The sequence below is a fragment of the Chrysemys picta genome, chromosome 16 (assembly GCF_011386835.1).
Source record: "Chrysemys picta bellii isolate R12L10 chromosome 16, ASM1138683v2, whole genome shotgun sequence".
Lineage (NCBI taxonomy): Eukaryota > Metazoa > Chordata > Testudines > Emydidae > Chrysemys > Chrysemys picta.
Window position 1 is genome coordinate 13549182 of NC_088806.1, and position 21045 is coordinate 13570226.

Below are 21045 nucleotides of genomic sequence, written 5' to 3' on the forward strand. Positions count from 1 at the left end.
TGGAAGATATTTTCATCAAAACACAAGGTATTCAGCTCACTACAATGGTAACTGGATGAAACTGTATGGCTTGTATTATACAGAAGGTCAGACTAGACGACCTAATAGTATCTCCTGGCCTTAAAATGTAAGGATCAATGATCAATAGGAGGGAAGACTAAGAACATGCCATTGTTCGTGTTGTGTTCAACAGATTTGAATACAACCACTTATCTCCATGCACTTCAGCTATACGCACTGTGTCAGCTGTAGCTGTACATGAACAGTGGAGGGAACAGTTGGAGCAGCTTGGCAGAGCTGGGACTGTGATAAGAAGAGAGGGGCATGTGAATCTTGAAGGAACAGGTATTCCTCACGTCAGTGCTAAGTGTTGTAGGTTGTGTCAATGAAGGTGCACAAGGGTGTGTTCTTGCCACGAGTGTTGTCAGCATTCTGGTGGCATATGTGCTAATGGTCTCCAATGCTCAGTGAGGGTAAGTGAAGGAATCCGGAGTGCAAGGGTAAAGGGGTGGTGACATTATGAAAGTCTAAGCCCTGGTTTACACTACGAGTTTAGGACGAATTTAGCAGCATTAGATCGATTTAACTCTGCACCTGTCCACACGATGAAGCCATTTTTGTTGACTTAAAGGGGTCTTAAAATCGCATTTTATACTCCTCCCTGACAAGGGGATTAGTGCTGAAATCGACATCGCCGGGTTGAATTTGGGGGTAGTGTGGATGCAATTCGACGGTATTGGCCTCCAGGAGCTATCCCAGAGTGCTCTATTGTGACTGCTCTGGACAGCACTCTCAACTCAGATGCACTGGCCAGGTAGACAGGAAAAGCCCTGCAAACTTTTGAATTTTATTTCCTGTTTGGCCAGCGTGGCAAGCTGATCAGCAGAGTCGACTATGGAATCCCAGAATCGCAAAAGAACTCCAGCATGGACCGAACGGGAGGTACTGGATCTGATCGCTATACAGGGAGACTAATCCGTGCTATCAGAACTCCATTCCAAAAGACGAAATGCCAAAATATTTGAACGTCTCCAAGGGCATGAAGGACAGAAGCTATAACAGGGACCCACAGCAGTGCTGCATGAAACTTAAGGAGCTTATGTAAGCCTACCAAAAAACCAAGGTGGCAAACGGCCACTTCAGGTCAGACCCCCAGACATGCCGCTTCTATCATGAGCTGTAGGCAATTCTAGGGGGTGCCCCTACAACTACCCCACCCCTGTATGTGGACTCCTGCAAGGGAGTCTCATGCTACAGGGATGAGGATTTTGGGGATAAGGAAGATAGCGCACAGCAGGCAAATGGAGAAACTGTTCTCCCCGACGGCCAGGAACTGTTTATCACCTGGATACATTACCCGCCCAACCCAGGCTCCCGGACCTTAAAGGCGGAGAAGGCCCCTTTGGTGAGTGTAACTTTGTAAATATAATACAAACTTTAAAAGTAAGCATGTTTAATGATTAATTTGCCCTGAAGACTTGGGATGTATTCGCGGCCAGTAAAGCTACTGGAATTGCAGTCAAGCAACATCCGTTCTTTATCTCTCCGTGTTATCCTCAGGAGAGTGATATCATTCATGGTCACCTGGTTGAAATAGGGGAATTTTATTAAGGGGACATTCAGAGGTGGCTGTTCCTGCTGGGCTGTGTGCCTATGGCTGAAAAGAAATCAGATGCTTGTATGTATAGGGGATAGCTTAGTGGTTTGAGCATTAGCCTGCTAAACCCAGGGTTGTGAGCTCAATTCTTGAGGGGGTCATTTAGGGACCTAGGGCAAAAATCTGTCTGGGGATTGACCCTACTTTGAGCAGGGGGTTGGACTAGATGACCTCCTGATGTCCCTTCCAACCTGGATATTCTATGATCATCCCCACTGTTAGCCACCCGGTGGGCGGAGAGGTGAAGCAATCATCCCAGAGAATTGGGTGTGAGGGGGGGGATTAGTTGAGTTTGTGCTGCACGTCAACCCAAAAACGTTAGCCCCTCCTTTTAAATGGTCAACCCAACTCTCCTTTCTTTTCCTCCTGCAGCTGCAAATGTTTCAATGCTACCACTATCATCTCCGTCCCAGAGGCTAGCACAGATAAGAAGGCAAAAAAAAAAAAAACGCACTTGCAATTAAATGTTCTCTGAGCTCATGCAGTCCTCCCGCACTGAAAGAGCCCAGCAGAATGCATGGAGGCAAACAATGTCAGAGTCCAGGAAAGCACAAAATGAACACGAGGACAGGAGGGATGCGCAAGATGAGAGGTGGTGGGATCAAGAGGCGAGGTGGCAGCAGTGTGATGAGAGGAGGCAGGAGGCAATGCTGAGGCTACTGGAGGATCAAACTGATATGCTCCAGCGTACGGTTGAGGTGCAGGAAAGGCAGCAGGAGCAGTGTCTGCTGCTGCAGCCCTTGTGTAACCAACTGCCCTCCTCCCCAGGTTCCATAGCCTCCTCACCCAGATGCCCAAGAATGCGGGGGGGAGGGGGAGGAGAGGGGGCGGCTCTGGGCACCCAACCACTCCGCCCCAGAGGACTGCCCAAGCAACAGAAGGCTGGCATTCAATAAGTTTTGAAGTGCAGTGTGGCCTTGTCTTCCCTCCTCCACCACCCCACCCGGGCTACCTTGGCAGTTATCCCCCTATTTCTGTGACTAATAAAGAATGCATGAATTTGAAACAACGACTTCATGTTGAGTTTCATGACTGGCCAGGCTATGGTGTGAAAGTTCTTTGTTTCTCCTTGATGAAAACCCGCCCCATTGGTTCACTCTACATCCCTGTAAGCTAACCGCCCTCCCCTCCCCCCTTCGATCACCGCTTGCAGAGGCTATAACCAGGGCCAAGTTTTGCCTTAGCAAAGAGAAGGTGTTGGACTTTGTGTTATCCTGCTCCTGTGCTCTGTTCCCAAAGTGTTCTGTAGCAGGGAGGGTAAAGTGCTAGTATATATGTCATTGGCCTGTTGGAGTGTTGCTGAAACAGGGCACAATTTGAGGTTACATTGAGGGTGTTGTGAACCTTAACTGTTCTTTCCCATTCTAATAACCAAGGAGACAGGAATCCTTACCCAGAGAGGTCACGTTCTCATAGTTCTCCTGCATGACGTCTCTGTAGAGAGCTCTCTGAGCGAGGTCCAGCAGAGCCCACTCTTCTTCGCTGAAATACACAGCCACCTCCTCGAAGGCCATTGGCCCCTGAAAGAACAAAGCCCCTTACTCAGTACCTGCTGCCTACCGACAACCCCACTACTCACAGGGGAGGAGGGCCAATCACTTGGAAGCTGTGGGAGGCAGGCAGGCAGCATAGTTCCACCCATACCCCATCACATGACAGCAGCCAGAAAGCATCAAAGGGAAGGGAGAAAAAGAGCACCCCCACTCCTCCCAGCAGAGAGAGAGGGAAGGAGTCTTCACATTCACCACTCACCTACTAGCCAGAGGCTAATATAGGAGATGGAGACCCCAGCAGGGTCCAGGGACAACTCCCTGGTGCGAATTGCAACACCCTCCTCATTGCCAGCAGCTGGATAGGAGGGGATGGGGTATCTTCCCTAGGCCTCACTGGTGGGTTCCCCTTTATCTCTCAAAGCAGCCTCTGGCTAGTAGGTTCAGGCTCCAGTATTGAAGTCTGGTAAGTTTCCCTAGCCCAGTCCGGGGTGTGTGTGTGTGTGTGGGGGGGGGGGGGGGGCGTGTTTCCTGCTTGACTAATTAGGGAATTCCTACCCACAAACCACAGGGATCTGTTGCTGAGATCTCGGCATCACAGTAAACAAATCTCAGCAGATTTATCACGTCCTGGCCCCGTCCCTTTCTCCACGCTGTGTATTTCCTGACCCCTCCCACTTCCAGACCAGCCCCCTCAGAAGTGCCCTCTGTATTTATTGCCCTTCTCCCTCCAAAGGGAACCCACCAGCAACTCCCTGATAATCCCTACCTCAAATAGCTCCACTGCAGCCATTTCCTTTCCCTGGTCCCTGGAAAGACAGAATGAGCTGGAGCAAAACATGGATGTTACGCTGCAGCCTGTTAGGGCAAAAAGGGCAATTGGGGACATGTCAGAACAGGAAATCATTTCACAGCACAATTCCCCCCAGGATCTTTCCCTGCACACTGATGTTCTAGACTATCATGCAAATAGAACAATTCAAAACACAGTAATGGAGGAGCGGGGGCTTTATCTACCCAGACATCTGTTAGAAAAGGAATTCAGCCAAACACAAAGTGTCCAATAAGTTCTTGGAATGTACAGGGGCCACCTGTTTTCTTTGAGAGGATGGAAGCAATAACAGGAGGATGAAGGAATGAGTTAGGAAACTGAAGGCGGAAAGCATTGTGGGCAAAAGTGATGAGAAAATGATCGATGTCACGGTTCTATGAGAAGGAAGGCATGAGAGGAGCAGAATAAGGACAATGGCCGTCCAAAAAGCAGACTTCAATGAATGCAAAGAACTGGTAGGTGAGGTCCCATGGGAATAAAATCTCAGAGGGAGAAAAGAGTTCAGGAGAGCTGGCTGGCAGTTCCTCAGCAACAAAATTAAAGGAGCAGCAGCAAATGATCACAATGTGAAGGAAAGACAGAAAGAAGAGTAAGTGGCCAATATGGCTCTACCATATGCTCTTTCATGACCAGAAAATAAAAAGGAATCCTATAAAAAGTGGCATCATGGACAAATTTCCATGGATGAGTACAAAAGAATTGCACAAGCATGTGGAGACAAAATCGGAAAGATTAACTCACAAAATGAAGTAACTCACCTTGAAAGTGACACAAAAAAGTCAATAAGATAAGGGTTCTATAAATTATATTAGGAGACCGGGGAAGGAAAGTGTAGGTCCTCTACTTACCAGAGAAGAAGAGGAGCTAATAATAGATGACATCAACAAGACAAAGGTGTTTAATGCCTTTTTACATTCACTAAAAAAAAATGTAATTGTGACCAGATACTTAATTATTCTTAACCAAGAGGGGGAAGGAACAGAAACCACAATGGGGAAATAAGAGGTTGAAAAAATATTTGCATAAGTTAAATGTATTAAAGTCAGCAGGGCCTGATGCAATTCATCCTGGGGTACCTGAGGAATTAGATGAAGCAATCTTGGAACAGTTAACAATGATCTTTGACAACTCCGGGAGGATGGTGAGGTGCCACAAGACTGGAGAAGGGCCAACATAAAACCTGTCTTCAAAAAGGGGAGCAACACAGACCTGGGAAATAAAGACTAGTCAAGCCTAATTTAGATACCCAGAAAGAAAAATGTATTAAACAGCCAATGTATAAGCACCTAGAGGATAGTAAAGTGATAAATTATAGCCAGCATAGATTATCGAATACAAATCATGCCAAACCAATCTAATTTCTGGTTTTAACAGAGGTACTGGCCTTATGGATTTGGGGGGGCCACTGTAGACATGACATATCTTGATTTTAGTAAGGCTTTTGACAGAAGACCCCATGACATTCTCATCAGCAAACTAGGAAAATGTGGTGTACTTGAAAGTCTGTACTCAAAGAGTAATTTTAATGGTTCACTGACAAACAGGGAGGATGTATCTAATGCGGTCCCACGGGAACCAATCCTCGATCTGCTACTACTCAATATTTTAATTAATGACTTGGATAATGGAGTGGAGAGTGTGCTTATTAAATTTGCAGATGACACCAAGCTGGGAAGAGTTGTAAACGGATTGGAGAACAGGATTAGAATTCAAAATGACCTTTATAAATACGAGTTCATCTGAATGAACAAGATGAAATTCAATAAAGACAAGTGCAAAGTACTACACTTAAGGAAGGAAAACCAACTGTTCAACTACGAACTGGGGACTAACTGGCTAGGGGGCAGTACTACTCAAAAGGATCTGGAGATTATGGTGGATCATACATTGAATCTGAGCCAGCCATATGACTCAGTTGTGACAAAGGCTAGTTCAGTACTGGAAAAGGTTACCAAGGGACGTTGTGGAATCGCCACCTGTAGCAGGGTGGACACCCGCTCCTGCCCTGGAGGGCTTGACACCAGCCCTGAAAGAGGGCTGTAGGGGTTAAAAGCAGCCCTGCAGAGGGCTGCAGCTCTAAAAGCTTGGCTGATTGGGGAAGCGGCTGCAGCTGGGCCACGCCCCAATCAGGCCACAGCTGGCCTGTATATAAAGGCTGGGAGCCAAGCGTTCACAGTCTTGCTCTGTGTTCAGAGGGAGACAGGCCTGGCTGCAGGGAGCTAGAGACAGGGTACCTGAGTGGAGCAGGGCTGGGGAAAGGCAGAGGCACTGGGGAGCCCCAGGCTGCGGCCTAGCATTGGGCTAAAAGGTACTGGGGGTTGCAGAGGGCAGCCCAGGGGTAGGCCAAGGCAGCAGGTCCAAACCCAACTTTGCCAGTGATGAATAGGCTGATACTGCAGTCTGCCCCAGGGCGTGGGGCTAGATGGAGACTGGCAGTAGCCTTATACTGAGGTGAGGTGGGAATAGTGGGTGGGGGTTCCTTGGGAAAGGGAAACCCTAAGACTGAGGGGTTCCTGCCAAGGGGCAGCACCCAGAGAAAGGGGCACTGGGGTCCTGGGAGGTACACGGAGCCAGAGGACAGCGGATCACCGGCTTGCAGAGGGTGCTCCGGAGCTTGGAATCAGCTAATTCCTGGAAGTCACCAGCAGGAGGCGCTGCAGGGATGAGTCCACACTGCTACACCACCACTGAAGATTTTTAAGGACAGGTTGGACAAACACCTCAGTGTTGGGGGCTGGACTAGATGACCTCATGGTTCATTCCAGCCCTGCAGTTCTCTGATTCTATTCTGAGGAAGTGTTGGTCATTTTATTACAGCACTGACCCATCCCATCTGCACTAAACAACTGAGACATTTTGAAACACTCCCAGTAACAAAGTCTGGGAACCAAATACAAGACATGAGCTGGCTCCCATCCACCCATCACTTGCTCTTCAGGCCAAGGGCTCCTCTCCACCCCCTGGTCCTACCCCCCTGCTCCTCTCTGTCCCCTGGCTGGGCACAGAGCACCTCCGGCTCTGGGCAGTCTCTGCTTCCCACCACCTGTGGGACCCTGTGTGACGTTATGAGTGTGATATAATATCTCATTGAAAGATAACAGGGCCAGAAAGTGTTAACTAACTCACAGACTGACCTGACCCATGGCCAAACTTTAGAGACTTGTTAGGAAAATATATAAATGAATAGAGCTTTGAAATGCAAGTCTGCATTGTTAGAGATCAAAGGGGAGATGTTTGCTCAGGGCTTGTGATGTAAGCAAACAAGTCTTGTCTATTGCTATAGCTTTGTTTCAAAGATCAAAAAAGGAGTATTAGTATTTAGGAAGACACTTGAGGGAGATAGACAATAATACTATCTGTCTCTTTGACGGTTGTGGTAACCTGCATCTGAACTGTTTAATGGATAAATGACCCTGTGCTAATTGCCAGGATGTTTGGGAGAAGGAGAGTTAAGCCTATTGTTTTCTCAGGCCAAAAGGCTGCTGGAAATGTATAAGAACCTTGGGACATAATCCTTCTTCATCTCAGATCTGCTTTGGGTTTCAAGAGGGGGAAACCTTAAGCCATAAGGATTGAGATCCCCAGTCACTGATTGGAGTCACCCTGAATATGGACATTGGACTATAACCTATGGACTATATCTAAAAGGACTTTTGGTAACTACAAGCTCATCTCTGCTAAGTATCTGAACTTCAAGAATTGAATTCATGTCTGTATGTATATTGATCTTTTAACCAACACTTTTTTTTAATAAATTTTAATTTAGTTAATAAGGATTGGCTATAAGCGTGTATTTTGGGTAAGCTCTAAGTTATAGTTGGTCCTGGGTATGTGGCTGATCCTTTTGGGGTTGGAAGAACCTCTCTTTTATATGATGAGATAAGATTTTCAGTAATCATCATATCTGACATGTGTCTGGACGGAGGCCTGAGGCTGGGCACTTTAAGGGAACTGCGTTGTTTGAACTTCTGAGTAACCAGTGAGGTACTATAGAAACTGTTTTGTGCTGGCTTGAGGGTGCTGGGCAGTTGTGGTGGGGCTGTGGGCAGGGGGGCGCTGGGCAAGGGTGGTGTTGTGCAGGATGCTGTGCATTTGTTGGGGGGGGAGGGGGAGGTGCTGAGCATAGTGGGTCCGGGGGGATTCTGGCCACAGGAAATCGGGGGGGGGGGGGGGGCTGTGAGGGACAGCATGTAAATAGTGCCACTGGACTGGGCAGAGCGGGGCCACCCCTGCCAGGCTATGCCCCTGGCTGACCCCCCACCTCACCCCGCACCATGCTCCATTGCCTCCATGGGGGCCCACAAATATATTTAGCGCCGGGCCCACAAAAGGTTAATCCGGCACTTCATATGCCCCACATCCCTCCTCTGCCCCAATCCATTGCCCTGAGCCCCTTCCTGCACACTGTACCCCCTCCCACACCCCGCACTCCCTCCCTCCCACACCCCAACCCCCTGCCCTGGCCCTGCATGCAATTTCCCCACCCAGATGTGGCCCTCTGCCAAAAAGCTTGCCCACCCCTGGACTAAGGCAACAAATTCCCTCCAAAATAAGAGAACTTCCTGCAACTAAACATGGGAATGTCCAAATATGAGATGCTTTTTAGCAGACATTTAATAATTACATGGAAAAAGACAAAATCTGACAGCTGATGTCTATGTTAAGTCATTAAAGAGAAAAGGGTGGAAATATGGAGAATTTTGGATCAATTCTCACAAATTAGAGCAGAAAGTGAAAAGATGTGAAGCATTTTATATTGATAGTCAATAGTAAGTAAAGAGGTAAAATGAGTGAATTTCATATTTGACAAATTGAGAGAAAATGGGGAAACATCTGCAAAACTTTTCTAAATATATTCGAAAAGGTCAAAAAATGAGGCTATTTTATGTTAATATTGTATTATTAGTGAGACATGGAAAAAATCACAGGGAATATTAAATTAGAAATAGATAACTAGAGAGAAAGAGAGGCAAATTTTTAGGATATTCTCCTGAAGAAGAAATCTGTGTGTAACTCAGAAATGTATCTCTCTCACCAATTGAAGTGGGTCCAGTAAAAGATATTATCTCACCTACCTTATCTTTCTAAATGCAAAGCAATGCACATTGGAGATTAAAAACTAGAGGTACTTATAAACTCTACTGGGTGGTAAATTAACTATCAACTGTAGCCCATATAGCTAGCTTTAGCATTTATTTTATGCGGCAGTAATGCAAGGGACCCACAGGCCTGTCTCCTGTACGACACTGGCATCAGCAGTTAGCATAAGGCTTGAGGTCTATGAACTCCGGCACAGATAAATGGCCTAAGGGTCACCCCTAAGGTTTGGGGAACCGGAAATAGAGTGCCTAAGGGGGGGATTTCATCCGTAAAGACACCAGCCGACCAGAGGAACATGAGCTAACACTGGCTTTCAGAAAGAACATCCACAGATGTCTGACTACAGGAGTGCCATGGCAACGTATTGACACATGACACCAAAATGAGATCATTAATACACTAACCTATATGAGAAGGACACCCCAGCACTAGTAGGGAGAGGAAATACAAATTAGGAAGAGGGGAGAAACCCCCACTGAATATGCATTACACCTAGCAATATCAATAGAACATATTATCGGCTACACAACTCAAGAAAGGGATCTGCATGTTGCTGTAGACAGATCAATGAAAAGCTCCATTCAATGCACAGCTGCCAGCAAAAAAGTTAACATCATGTTAGGATTCATAAGGAATGGGATGGAGAATACCACACAAAGCGAGGGGTAGCCTCTAATATCCTGGGACCACCATGGCTACTACAGCACTGCACACAGGATATTTTATATCAATCTTTCAGAATTGGGGAAGAAATAGGTCTAAAAAGAAACATTTGATAATGAGAAAACCACCTGGCTCTGAAGAGAGTTTATATTAAGTGAGAGTGTTGGACAGTTTGACGGGATTGTACATAGACTCATAGACTCATAGACATTAAGGTCAGAAGGGACCATTATGATCATCTGGTCTGACCCCCTGCATGCTGCAGGCCGCAAGACCCTTCCCTGGACTCTACCGTTGAAGTCCCCAATCCTGTGTTTTAGTGACTTCAATCGGCTGAGACCCTAAGTTCAATAAACAGACAGTAATAATTCCCCCCACTCACCCCTACACCATTCACATGGGCAGCAGGGAGACCTTTGGGGAGGTGCTTTAAGAGGGTACGTGAGGGGAGTATGAAGCAGGAAAACTCCCTGGCATTGGGGAGGAGGGAGCAGCAGGGGCAGGCAGGTGACTGGCAGCTGGGGGGAGCTGTATTGGGCAGTTGGGGGTAGCAGTAGCCAGGACTGTGTAACCTTGGGCTGGACAGTCTCCATTGGGAACTTTTTCCTCCCGTCCCCTTCCTCGCCCTGTTGCTGGCAGAAAATGGCCACCCCAGAGGCAGCTGTGTCTCAGGGCTCTGCAAGCTGCACCCATTAAGCCCCTTCTCATTTGGGGAATGATTCAGGACAATTTCCCAAAGAGAGAAAATTTGCTGCAGGTCAAATGGTTGGAAAAAATCCCAAATCTGAGATTGTTAAATTAACACTGGAGAATTAAAGAGAAAATGGGGCAAAATCTGAAAAAGAGACTAGAGAAAGTGTCAATGATTGCTCCATCAGCACTGACCCTTCATGGAGCAGTTGCTGATTTTACACCTGAAAGGAGACTTCCTCTCTCTGACTCCTGCCCATGGGACCACGGTAGGACGTGGTGACCCAGTGAAGCTGACTTGAGGCTGATGCAAGGTAAGCAAAGCCGAACCAGCCTCCCAGGGTACAGGGTTGGAAACCGGTACAAGGAGTGGGCCTGGGTTCCCCTACATCAGTGGTTCTCAACCAGGAGTATATGTACGCCTGGGGGTATGCAGAGGTTTTCCAGGGGGTCCATCAACTCATCTAGATTATTGCCTAGTTTTACAACAGGCTACATCAGTGGTTTTGTACTGGTGACCCCTTTCACATAAAATGCCTGTGTGTGTGAACCCTTCTTATAAATTAAAAACACTTTTTATATATTTAACACCATTATAAATGCTGGAGGCCAAGCGAAGTTTGGGGTGGAGGCTGACAGCTGCTCGCAACCCCCCATGTAAGAACCTTGTGACCCTCATGAGGGGTCCCGACCCCCAGTTCGAGAACCCCTGGGTTACATAAAAAGCACCAGGGAAGTCAGTACAAACTCAATTTCCATACAGACAATGACTTGTACATACGGCTCTGTACACCATACACTGAAATGTAAGCGCAGTGTTTACATCCTCCATCTATTTTATAATTATGTGGTAAAAAGGAGAACGTCACTAGCCACGTCCAGTCAGAGTGTGCTGTGACACGCTGCTATTTCGAGATCGGAAACTTGGGTATGCAAGTGAACCGCTGCCCTACACCAGCCCCTGGACTCGCCCCTTAGGCAGGAGACCCCCCCCCCCCAATCCCTCCGATTGCCAGAGGCTGGATCCTGGCACTGGCCGCGGGGAGGCAGGACACGAGGCATGGGGAGGGGAGGCCATTCCTAGGCAGGAGACCCCGCCCCCTCCGATTGCCAGAGGCTGGGCGGGGCGGGGCGGGGCGGGGGGCTGTTGCCCAAGACCCCTGGGAGCAGCAGGGCCAGGCCCAGAGATCTCGGGACACAAGAGTTCGCGTTAGGAGCCTGAGAGACGGGCGCTGGCCGGGGGAGGGGCGCAGGGCCAGGGGTCTCGTGGGGGGGGGGGGAGGAGGGTGTCAGGCTGATCCCGGGACCCTTCCTTACCTGGGCTCGAGAGGGCGAAAGAGCCCCGGGGCAGGCTGGGAGTTGTAATTCCTGGGTCTTCTCAGAGCGGAAGTGACGAGCCAGTTGCTCAGGCAACGCGCGCTCCCGTAGCGCGGGAAGCGGAAGTGGGCCATCTGCCCACGCGGCCCCTCCCGGTGCACACTGGGAAGCGTAGTTCTCGCTGTCAAACTCAGCCTTTTATTGGAGGAGGGGCCGTACGCGCTGGGCGGGAAGGATAGAGGTTCTGACTCGCAGCCCCGGGGATCTGCTCCCGGGGGGCACGCTCCTGCGCGGGGCTGGACAGCGCTGGAGCCGCTGCGCTCGCGCTAGTACCGCCCATGGGGTCAGTCCCCGATTCCTCCTGCCCGGACCCCGAGGCTTCGCTACCCCTCGGCCGGCTGTCCCGGGCGCACGCTGCAGCCGTTGAGATTCCCCCGCGCAGCTTTGAATCCTGCTCGCAGCCAGAGGCGGCCGCAGCCCCCTGGAGCCAGGGCGGGTTGTGCTGCTCAGTGCCCCTGGCTCTAGTGAGGATCCCGCCCCGGCGCTGCTCGGGGGTGGCCGATGATGAAGGGGACCGGAGGGGATCCCTGAGTCCGGGGGGCGGGGGGAGGTCCCAGCTGCACAGTCTAGGTGCCGAGGCTACAGAGGGGCAGCCAGTGCTGAGCTCGCAGAGACTCGGGCAGTTGACACGCGGCAGGGACGCTGTCTCTGTGGCAGGAGAAGGCGGGCGCGATGTGTTTGGGATGCTGATGCTGGCCAGTAGAAATGCTGGATTCAGTGAGAGACGAGGCAAAGGAGAGGACGGTGAGTGGCAGCTCCACACAGTCACCCAGTTCCAGGTACCCCGGTGCATGTTAAGAGACAAAAGGCAAACAGGGACCCAGCCCCCTGCAGTGTTCCTCTCCTGGGAGCAGAGCCCCTGGACACGTAGGAGCTAAGTTGGGAGTGAGATGGAGGGTCCCACAGCACAGAGGCAGCTGAAGTCCCTCCAAGTTTTGGAAACTAGGCAATGCAGAGTGAAAGGGCTTTACACCCTACCCAGCTGGGCCTAGGGGCATCAGCAGCAAGTGGGGGCTGGGAGTGAGCTGCATGGGCAGCAGCACCACGAAAGACAGGCTGCCTGCGATTAGGGTGACCAGATGTCCTGATTTTATACGGACAGTCCCGATCTTTGGGTCTTTTTTCTTATATAGGATCCTATTACCCCCCACCCCCTGTCCCGATTTTTAACACTTGCTGTCTGGTCACCCTACCTGCGATCGAGGGGCCCGGGGAATATCTCAGTCCCTTTTCTGTAGATACGATGAACGCAGGATCTGCTCCTGGGTCTTCCCCAGGGACTGAATATTTCTTTGCAAAATAAATCTTTTAGTTATAGGGCAGTGGTTTTCAACCTTTTCACGCACAAGGTCACTTTTTGAACTTAAGATCAACCCAGGATCTACTGAGGTCTCACCTCACTCACTCCATTCCCCCCACCCCCCTGTCACTTGCTCTCCCCCACCCTCTTTCACCAGGCTGGGGCAGAGGCTTGGGGTGTGGGAGGGGGCTCTGGGCTGAGCCTGGGGCAGGGGGTTGGGATGCAGCAGTGAGGGGTGTAGGCTGTGAAATGGAGTTTGGGTGTAGGAGGGGGCTCCAGGCTGGTGCTGAGTGTTGGGGTGCAGGAGGGGGTGAGGGGTGTGGGCTCTGGGGGGGAGTTTGGGTGCAGGAGGGGGCTTCAGGCTGGGGCAGAGTTGTGGGGTGCAGGGGGGAGGTGAGGTGCAGACTCCGGCTGGGAGGCGCTTACCACTGACCAATGGGAGCTGCAGAAACAGTGCTGGGGGTGGGGGCAGCACATGGAGCCAGGGCCGTCCCTAGCTAATCTGGAGCCCTCCTGCAGTTTCCCCACCCCCTCCTGCAGCTTCCCCACCCCCTCCCGTAGGGTCGGGAGCGGGCCCCAGGCCTCCGCAAGGGTGGGGAGGGCTGGCCCCAGGCCTCCACGGGGGAGGGCAGGGCTGGCTTAGGGGGAAGGGGGGAACCACCCCGCAGCACTCACCAGCAGTGCGGCTGGGGCCAGGTCCCTGCACTTCCCTCTGCCAGTGAGTGCAGGCCCAGCCCTGCTGCAGTCCTCAGGGGTGGGAAGAAGTGGGGCTGGGGCAGAGCAGGATGAGGGCAGGGCTGAGGCGGAGCGAAGTGAGGCAGGGGCTGGAGTAGTACGCAGCTGTGCAGGGCACCAGGAAATTTGGTGCCCCAAGTTTCCTTGTGCCCTGCGCAGCTGCGTACTTTGCATATGGGTAAGGACGCCTCTTCATGGAGCTGCCTCACCCCCCATCCCTTCCCCCAGGGGTCGCAGAGATGTGCCAGCAGCCAGGCACTTCTCGAGTGGCATGGGACCACGGCAGGCAGGCCGGCAGCCTCTGAGCCCCACTACGCCGCTGGACTTTTAACGGCCCAGAGACTGCGACTGACTGGCCGAGGCGCCAGGATCGACCAGTCGGTCGCAATCCACGGGTTGGTGACCACTGTTATAAGGAGTAAAATTAAATGGCCACACTATGGTGCCAGAGTCTAAGAAATGAAAAGACCCAAGATACCTCAGGGTACGTCCAGACTACCCACCAGATTGGAGGGTAGCAATCGATCTATCGGGGATCGATATATCACATCTCGTCTAGATGCGATAAATCGATCCCCGAACGCACTCTCCGTTGACTCCGGAACTCCACCAGGGCGAGAGGCAGAAGCGGAGTCGAAGGGGGAGCTGCAGCCATCGATCCCGCGCCGTGAGGACAGGAGGTAAGTAGATCTAAGATACGTTGACTCCAGCTATGCTATTCTCGTAGCTGAAGTTGCGTATCTTAGATCGATCCCTCCCCCTAGTGTAGACCAGCCTTAGGTTCTCATTGACTCTGAAAAGGGATTTATTTCAAATCCCTTTATTTCTGTGGCTTGTAAAATATAAGGACCAAACGATTTCAATAGTTGTGACACTAGGGTTGTGGATGCTGTAACCGTATCTCAGATTGAATAATGATTTTATATCTGATTCAAGGCAGCTTCCCAAAAGCAATGCCAATTTTTCTTCCCTAAAATTGATGATATTGGGCAGCAGGGGATCTCCTTAATCTGCTGGGGAACCTCTCTGGGTCCCACTATCAGTTCTCCTCTGTTTTCCAGCACTTCAGGTGCTTCTGACTCCTTGGTGAGGTTTTCCTGCAAGGTCTGTGTGTGAATCTTTGTGTGTAGGAAGCAGAGGGGGCTGTCACTGTGCTGAAGGAGGGAAATAGTTAGTTGAGAGAGATGGGGGAAGAAAAAAATAGTCCCAGAAGCAAGGGTACTGGAACAGGGGGGAGGCAGGGGAGCCTGGCTCCCAGCTTTTAAAGGTGGGGGGGACTATGCCCTCCAACTTTCTACCAGCCATAAGAGCAAGGGACTGTGGGAGAGTGGAGAGGAGCAAGCGGGGTGCGGGATCTTGGGGAGATGGGGCGGTGTGGCGTTGGGATCTTGGGGGAAGGGGTGGGATGGAGCCTCAGGGGACAGCACGGGGGGGTGGGGCCATAGTTTGGGAGCCTGTGGCCCCCACACTTTCAGGGGGCTTCTACCGCTCCTGCTCACAAGGATGACAAAAGATTAGCAGGCTATTGTTTTAACTACTCGGCCACTTTGTCTGGTGGGCTTGTTGTTACTTAACTGTTTCTAAGGTCTCTGCTATCTATAACCTTTCCCCTAGTTCATTGGCTGACTGGGGATGATGGGGGGGATGGTTTGGCTTTTGAAAAAAACCTTTCTCTGTGGTATTATAAAGGAGAAAGTGACCGGTAGAAACCCCACATCATTCTTGGTGCAAGGAGCCAAGTTTGCTGTTCAAATTCTGTATTTCACCAATGTCCAGGTCTGGAAATGTCCAACAAGGGCAATTCTAATGGGAAGATGGATGCAGGGCACTTAACCTGCACAGACGTCCTATGGAGGTGGGGTGGGAATTAATAATATTTTGAGGATCTTTGGGGAAAAGAGACTTTACTGACAAGGTCTGTCTCCTATTTCACCTTGTGGTGTTGTGTCGAGGAATCACTATTTATTTTTCTATTATATTAATTAAACTCTAAACATTATTTAATCAATCGTGAACATTAGCATCACTTGAATTTTCCCTCTGCTAGCAAGAATGAACTGAATTTTATGACTTTCTGGAAAGGGCAGAGATATTAAATTGGGGGATTTCAATTGCTGCATTTGTGGGTGGATGTTTTATGCTCACATCTCAATGCACGGACTGAAATACTAAGGTAATGTCTGTACTACAGAATTATGTCCACCAAACTTACACAGTTATTACATTGCTTGGGTGCCTGCACACTTGGCTCCTTGTGTCAGCAATGCGCATCCTCACTCATCTGTCACGAGATCCAGTGAGGTAGGGGTTGTCCTGGGCTCTGTCGGGGGAGGACACAACTGGGAGAAGGGGCAGTCTAGGGCATTTTGTGTCTGATATATAAGGGCGTTGTCAGCAGGAAGCTGTAGGTCACATGCTGGGGCTGACAGTGGGGTTTGAGCTGGAGCAGCAGCAGGGAGCAATGTGTGTGTGGCGGGGGGGGGGGTTCACTTGGTAAAAATGAAACTGCCAAGCCTCTCCCTCTGCTGGAGCAAAATCCTCTCATTTATCTCCTAAACTCCCTTCCATGAAAACCTCCATCCCTCCCCCGGCGCTGAGAGCCCCCCTCATTCTGATGTAGATTTTTAATTGTTCTAACGTCTCGCCCGCCCCATTGGGGAGGTGGAGCATGAGCGTACGTTTTGGGACCCGAAAGATGGTGAACTATGCCTGGGCAGGGCGAAGCCAGAGGAAACTCTGCTGGAGGTCCGTAGTGGTCCTGACATCCCTGAATGACAGAAGTTTTAGCGCTGAAAGTGGCAATGTAGACACAGCCTTACATAACTTCTCTGTCATTGCCCACCCAACCGAATTCATCTGATCTTCCTTTAATAATAATTCAATTTCCTCAAGGCTATTCAAAATTTGTTCAGCCTTCCTACTTTGATACCAGTTGATACCAGTAAGGCCTTATTGTCAGGGTTTGTTGTTTTGTTGGGGAGCACACTTGCAGACACTTAGGGCTAGGTTCTTACTTGCAGCCACGACAGCGCAAAAGAGTTAGGGTAGGAAACTAGTGTCAGGGACACTCACCTACATCCGATTTCGGTGGATGAAGTTAGGGAGGTCCTGAGAGAGTTTCGTAAAGATAGTGCCCCAGGCCCCGATAAGGTTACAGTGAATGACTTATGGGATTATTTTTAACTTGGACACTTTAATTCTCACTAAGATTTTTAATGTATGGTTTTTTTAAATAGGCAAGTCCCGGATATTTTTAAAGAAAATAGAACTATTTTAATCCCAAAAGTGCAAAAGGAGGAAGAACTTATGAAACTATCCTCATGGAGACCATTAACAAGAGGATCTGTGTGGATAAGGATGTATACAAAAATTTTAGCTAAAAGAGTGATGATTTCAGTTAACATTTGCAATAGACAAAAAGGATTTATCTCTGCTCCAGGATGCGAAGAAAATATTTCAATTTTAGATAATTTAATAAGGGGAGCAAAGGAGAATGGAGATGAATTAGCCATAGTATTTGTTGATTTGGCTAAGGCTTTTGATTCGGTGGGACATGGGCATATCATGTCCGGCCTGAAGAGATTTGGGACTGATGAACACTTTATAGAAATTGTTAGGGACCTATATGATAATTGCATTACTAGGGTTTGAGTGGGTGATAAAAGTACCGAGTCCATTTTAATAAGGAGTGGGGTTGAACAAGGTGACCCTTTATCTCCAATTTTATTTAATATAGCCATTGATCCCTTGTTACCTAAATTGGAATCCGAGGGCTCGAGGTTTTATATTCAAGGGAATAGTGTCATGTCATTGGCAGTTGCCGATGATGTGGCAATTTTAAGTGGATCTTATCGGGATGGCTAAAAATCTGGGGATTTTAGACTGCTTTTTAGAAATATACTAATCCATGGATTAATGTGAAAAAGGGTTTCACATATTAGCAAAATGTAAGAATTATGTGATCAACCCCAAGGATAATTGGAAATTGGGTACTGAAATTATTGACTATGTACCTCCAGGAGAATTTGAAAAATACTTGGAGGCGAAGATAGACCCTTGGATAGGGGTTGGAGGAATGTCTTTTAAGGATAAATTGATTGAATGGAGTGAGAGCTTGAACAAGGCTTTTCTTAAACTTGCTCAAAAATTGATGATTTTACAAACGTATATTTTACCTAGGTTGTTTTATAATTTACTTTTATAAATAAATAAATTAATTAATGGAGATATCCTATCTCCTAGAACTGGAAGGGACCTTGAAAGGTCATCAAGCCCAGCCCCCTGCCTTCACAAGCAGGACCAAGTACTGATTTTTGCCCCAGATCCCCAAGTGGCCCCCTCAAGGATTGAACTCACAACCCTGGGTTTAGCAGACCAATGCTCAAACCACTGAGCTATCCCTCCGCCTCCTGCTTATATTTTATACAACTTGATGTTTTAGTTAGGAAAGTAGTTAAACAGATTTTACATCTCCCACACAGTACCACTGATGGGTTATTTTATGCAAGGGGAAGAGATGGAGGGCTTGCACTAACTAAATTTAGTGTACAAATACCTAATATGCTCATTCGTAAATGGAGAAGGCATATTGTGTCTAGGGACCATTGGATAGATTTATCCTTTGTGTATGCCGGTGAAAATTTAGTTGATAAAATATTGATTCTTAGTGCGACTACACCAAATCTTAAGAAGTGGAGAGAGGAGGAATTTATTAGATGGTGTAACTTGAGATGTCAGGGGGTAGGTATCAATTATTTTAGAAATGATACAATTAATAATTCTGTTTTGAAAAGATCTTGTATGATGAAATCTTCCTCGCTGATTGCCGCATTACAGTTAAGGGCTAATGTCTATCCAACAAGGGAGACATTGGCAAGAAGTAGAGAGGGACTAAATGCCAAGTGCAGATGGTGCGGAAAGGTTAGGGAAACAGTACCACATATATCCGGGCAATGTTTTAAAACTAAGGATGCTCGGATAAGAAGACACAATAGGGTGGTCTCTGCGGTAATTTATAAAGTTTGCAAATTGGGATGGAAATCAATAGTAGAACCTCATTTGAGAAATAGAGAAGGGAATTTGCGAAAGCCAGGTATTGTTTTTGTAAAAGGGGATGCTGCAGTGGTGGTTGATGTAACAGTTCATTAGGAAGATAATGACAGTAGTTTGGAAAGAGCCCACGGGGAGAAGGTTGCCTATTACTCTGAGTTGGAGGAAGACATTAAGAAGATATCGGGAAGCAGAAATGTCCACTTCTTTGGCCTCGTAATTGGGGCTCATGGCAAGTGGAGCGAAGGAAATAACGATCATTTAAGAATCCTAGGAATTGAGAGAAGTAAGAATTTTAAGGAAAATCTTTGCAGACTTGTTTTATATGCCACTGCAGATATGATAGCTATGTTCAGTGACAAGTACTGATCCCAGAGCTCCTTTCCGTGTATCCTACTATTATTTAAATTTTAGTCATTTCTCCATATTTTAATTTTAATGGATTATTGGTTGTCAGTAACGCTATATCCATTTGCTACTTACTCACCTGTCCCTTAATATAGTGGATTTAACTCATTAATAAATACTTATATATTTGGATTGATATCCTATTTAAACATTTTTTTTTACTGGACTTGGATGCGGACTGGCCACGTATAGTAACGAGGAAAGGGCAGGTAGTCACACCTGTACAGAAGTAAACAAATGCCTCGTCATCTAATTAGTGATGTGCATGAATGGATGAACAAGATTCCCACTGTCCCTACCTACTATCCAGCGAAACCACAGCCAAGGGAATGGGCCTGGCAGAATCAGCGGGGAAAGAAGACCCTTGTGGAAGTGTGAAAGGGAAAAGAGGATTTGTGTGCGGTTTGGTTAAGAGACAGAGCAAGAAACAGGCCAACCTTAACCCTAATAACACGAGATTTGTAGAAGCAGGGTTTGTGCGAGCGAGTGGGAAAGAACTGTGAGAGAGGTTGTTTTGACCTTGTGTTAAGATAAAAATGGAATGCAGACTATAGCAGAAATTGTTGAGAGAAATAAGGTATCAAGAAGGAATATGTATAAACAATATGCAGCTGTTGCTCATTGTCTGTAAATAAATAAATAAATAAAAGTATAAAGGTTGGCTCTAATTGTTTATCTTGAGAGAGATCTGCCTAGGTGGGCGAAACCCTGTGTCCTAGTGCACTCTCTCCCTTCATGCAATTGCTAGAGAATAAAGTGTATCTAACTTGCTGCACCCAACCTTAGAGTGAGAACTCTGTTTTTCTCCGACACCCTGTTGAGCTTGACTCTAGCCTGGCACTGTGAAGAGACATGAGAGGTGTAGAATAAGTGGGAGGCCTCTGGTGCAATACCACTACTCTTATCGTTTTTTTACTTACCCGGAGGGCAAGCCCCGCTCTTGCTTCTGGCTCCAAGCGCCCGGCAAGTGCTGGCCACGCCCCTCTCCGGGGACAGTGTCAGGTGGGGAGTTTGACTGGGGCGGTACACCTGTCAAACAGTAATGCAGGCAAGCTCAGGGAGGACAGAAACATCCTGTGGAGCAGAAGGGCAAAAGCTCACTTCATCTTAATTTTCAGTATGAATACAGACTGTGAAAGCTTAATAGTCAAGATGGACCAGGTCTGGGGAGAGGCTTAATAGTTGTCTCCCAGGCAGTATAGGGGGAGGCCTAGTAGTCGTCCCTCAGGCGGTCTGCGGGGAGGCCTAGTAGTTGTCCCCCGGGCGGTGCAAGGAGAGGCTTAGTAGTTGTACCCTAGAAAGTCAGGTCGTCATGGGGGTGGGGGGTGTCAGGCTTTATAATCAGCCTCTGGAGAGTGAGTGTCCTTGGACGCGATGCTGCCACCACTGAGAGGCAGCCTCCAAGGCTGGAAACAGAGCACCGAGGCCGGGGAGAGAGGAGCAGGAGCTGGGGGTCCCTGGACACAGTGCTGCCACCGCTGAGAGGCAGCCTCCAAGGCTGACAATGGAGCACTGAGGCTGGGGAGAGAGAAGGAGGAGCAGCTGGGGGGGCAGGGGGTCCCTGGACTGGATCCTGCTACTGGTCAGAAGCTTGTGTCCCAAGCTGAGAAGGGAACACCCAGGTCAGGCAGAGAGGCGCAGCAGGAGCACCATCCCACAGTTCTCATGGGGTCAAAGGGCTCCCTCCAATGGCTTGGTCTGGGGCCCCTGCAGAGGAAACCAGGGAGGGGTGGGGAGCTGGATC

General features: G+C 48.7%; 2 protein-coding genes across 11 annotated transcripts in view; both read right to left on the reverse strand.

Moving 5' to 3' along the window:
- LOC101946184 (zinc finger protein 436-like) overlaps positions 1 to 12292 on the reverse strand; it is a 38719-nt gene extending 26427 nt beyond the window's left edge. For 3 of the 10 annotated variants that reach the window (XM_065569862.1, XM_065569861.1, XM_065569863.1), the window contains exons 1-3: positions 11750 to 12290; positions 3917 to 4005; positions 3051 to 3177 (exon numbers count right to left, since the gene is read on the reverse strand). Coding sequence is in view for 4 of the 10 variants with exons in the window: in XM_065569858.1 (XP_065425930.1) it covers positions 3051 to 3177; positions 3917 to 3988 (199 nt within the window). In the remaining 6 variants the exon portion in view is untranslated. Of the gene's footprint in view, positions 1 to 5; positions 1585 to 3050; positions 3178 to 3916; positions 4006 to 11749 lie in introns of those variants that run through there. The other 7 variants (XR_257232.5, XM_065569858.1, XM_065569859.1 and 4 more) reach the window with 7 other exon arrangements.
- LOC135976036 (nascent polypeptide-associated complex subunit alpha, muscle-specific form-like) overlaps positions 1 to 21045 on the reverse strand; it is a 1165876-nt gene that overhangs the window by 897197 nt on the left and 247634 nt on the right. The window lies entirely within an intron of this gene.